The sequence below is a fragment of the Frankliniella occidentalis genome, unplaced genomic scaffold, assembly GCF_000697945.3.
Source record: "Frankliniella occidentalis isolate FOCC.00 unplaced genomic scaffold, Focc_3.1 Scaffold6, whole genome shotgun sequence".
Lineage (NCBI taxonomy): Eukaryota > Metazoa > Arthropoda > Insecta > Thysanoptera > Thripidae > Frankliniella > Frankliniella occidentalis.
The window spans coordinates 2,602,464-2,604,174 of NW_026267136.1; the positions used below are offsets into that span (position 1 = coordinate 2,602,464).

General features: G+C 54.4%; 2 protein-coding genes across 2 annotated transcripts in view; one reads left to right on the plus strand and one right to left on the minus strand.

Moving 5' to 3' along the window:
• Positions 1–22: 22 nt before the first annotated feature.
• LOC113207742 (balbiani ring protein 3-like) lies at positions 23–1,524 on the plus strand. The gene is made up of 3 exons (XM_052271032.1): positions 23–382; positions 472–840; positions 1,150–1,524. The coding sequence occupies exons 1-3, from the start codon at positions 131–133 to the stop codon at positions 1,480–1,482; spliced, it is 954 nt and encodes a 317-aa protein (XP_052126992.1). The 5' UTR covers positions 23–130; the 3' UTR covers positions 1,483–1,524.
• Positions 1,501–1,711, minus strand: part of LOC113207743 (radial spoke head protein 3 homolog A) — a 12,971-nt gene continuing 12,760 nt past the window's right edge. The window contains exon 8 of the mRNA XM_052271420.1: positions 1,501–1,511. Within this exon, the coding sequence (XP_052127380.1) occupies positions 1,501–1,511 (11 nt within the window). The remainder of the gene's footprint in view (positions 1,512–1,711) is intronic.

Below are 1,711 nucleotides of genomic sequence, written 5' to 3' on the forward strand. Positions count from 1 at the left end.
CCCCCCCTCCGTGTTGCAGTGCGACAACGCTGCGCTGAGCTGCGCTTGGTGCCCCCCGGACGACAAGAGCTGCGCGGACAGGTGCAGGCAGATATGCAAGTGTGGCTGCAGCGGCTACCAGCGCGACGGCATGGACCTGGACCTTTGGAGGAAGTGCGAGGGTGAAAGGGAGTGTGTGGAGGATTTCATCCACTGTATGCGTGGCTGCAACAGGGTAGACAGGGAATGCCAGGCCAAATGTTGGTTGGCCAATGAGAAGTGCTCTTGCGAGTGCCTATTGGTGACTCGTGCCCAGGCCAGCGTGGCCGTGGCGATCGCCGCGGTGACCACGTGCAGTACACCCGAGGAGCTGCAGGAGAAGTGGTACAGGTGTGTCTCACAGGTACGTCTAGCTCCGATGAGCTCTCTAAGCGAGGCTCTCTGGCAGGACCAACTTCTCTTCTGACCCGTCCACCTCTTCCCGTGTTGCAGTGCGACAGTGCAGAAGAGGCCTTTGGTAGCGAGTGCGGTGGCACTGAGAAAAAAGATTGGTGCCTACTTGTTGGGCCGAGTGTTAGGCAGAAGAACTGCGCCTGTGGTTGCGCCGGGCTCCCTAGCACAACGCGCATCGACGATCCGGAGTCTTGGGCTGAGTGCGGTGGTAAGTGCTACACCAACGAAATGGCTTGTAAACAAGATTTGATGTCGACGGAAATCGAGCGCAAAGACTGGTGCGTGGCGTTCTACAAGAAGTGCGAGTGCGCGTGCGTGGCCGGCGCGGCGGGCAACACTGCCGCTGCTGAGTACATGACGGCCACCGAGGACAGGGAGCAGCTGGAGCTGTGCGCCTTTGTGCGGTCGGTAAGTCTTGCGCAGCTTTACACCCCCCCCCCTCCCCCTCACTGCAGCTGACTAATAACCCGCCCCGCGTGTTGCAGTGAGGGGTCCTTCACTATAAATTGTAGCGTACACCAATTTTTCTGTTTTTCTTGATTTTTTGTTTTGTGATTTTTTCACGATTTTTTGTGATTTTTTTGTGATTTTCTGTGATTTTTTTCTGACTCCTCGTTAATTTGTTATGATTTTTTCGTGATTTTTAAAATGATTTTTTCGTAATGTTTTCGAAGGGTGTACACTGATTTTTTTGAGTGAATGACCCCTCGGTTGCAGTGCCACACTGCGACCTGCGGATGCCTCGAAGGGGACGCGGAGTGCTTGTCCCAGTGCCGCGACAGCTGCAGGTGCGGGTGCCTGCGCTTCCCCGCGGACGGCCCGGACGACCGACCGGCGGGCGGACGGCTGACGATCAGCCAGTGCCGCGACAAGATGGACGCCTGCACTACGAGCTGCGAGCCCGGCGACATCGGCTGCAGAAACAGCTGCTTCCTGGAGAGGGAGGTGTGCAACTGCAAGTGCGCGGGGCGGAGCAGTGGCCCGCCCGAAAAAAGCCCCACCGACTCGGAAGAGAATAAAATAAATATGTACTGCAACTATTTAAGTTAATTATGACATTTTTGAACATTAAATTAAAGCTACAGGGAGGAAGCGGGTGTTGTTGGTTTTAGAAGAACCAAACCGTGTGTGGCTTGTCACCTCGAGCCATTTTGAATAAACAGAGTTGTAAAAGATATAAGTCAAGAACTAATCTGCTGTACGCTATCACCGATCACACACAGAACGTGTATCAGCGTCCTCCTACTACTCATTCGCTGACTCACACATGGGAATCTTA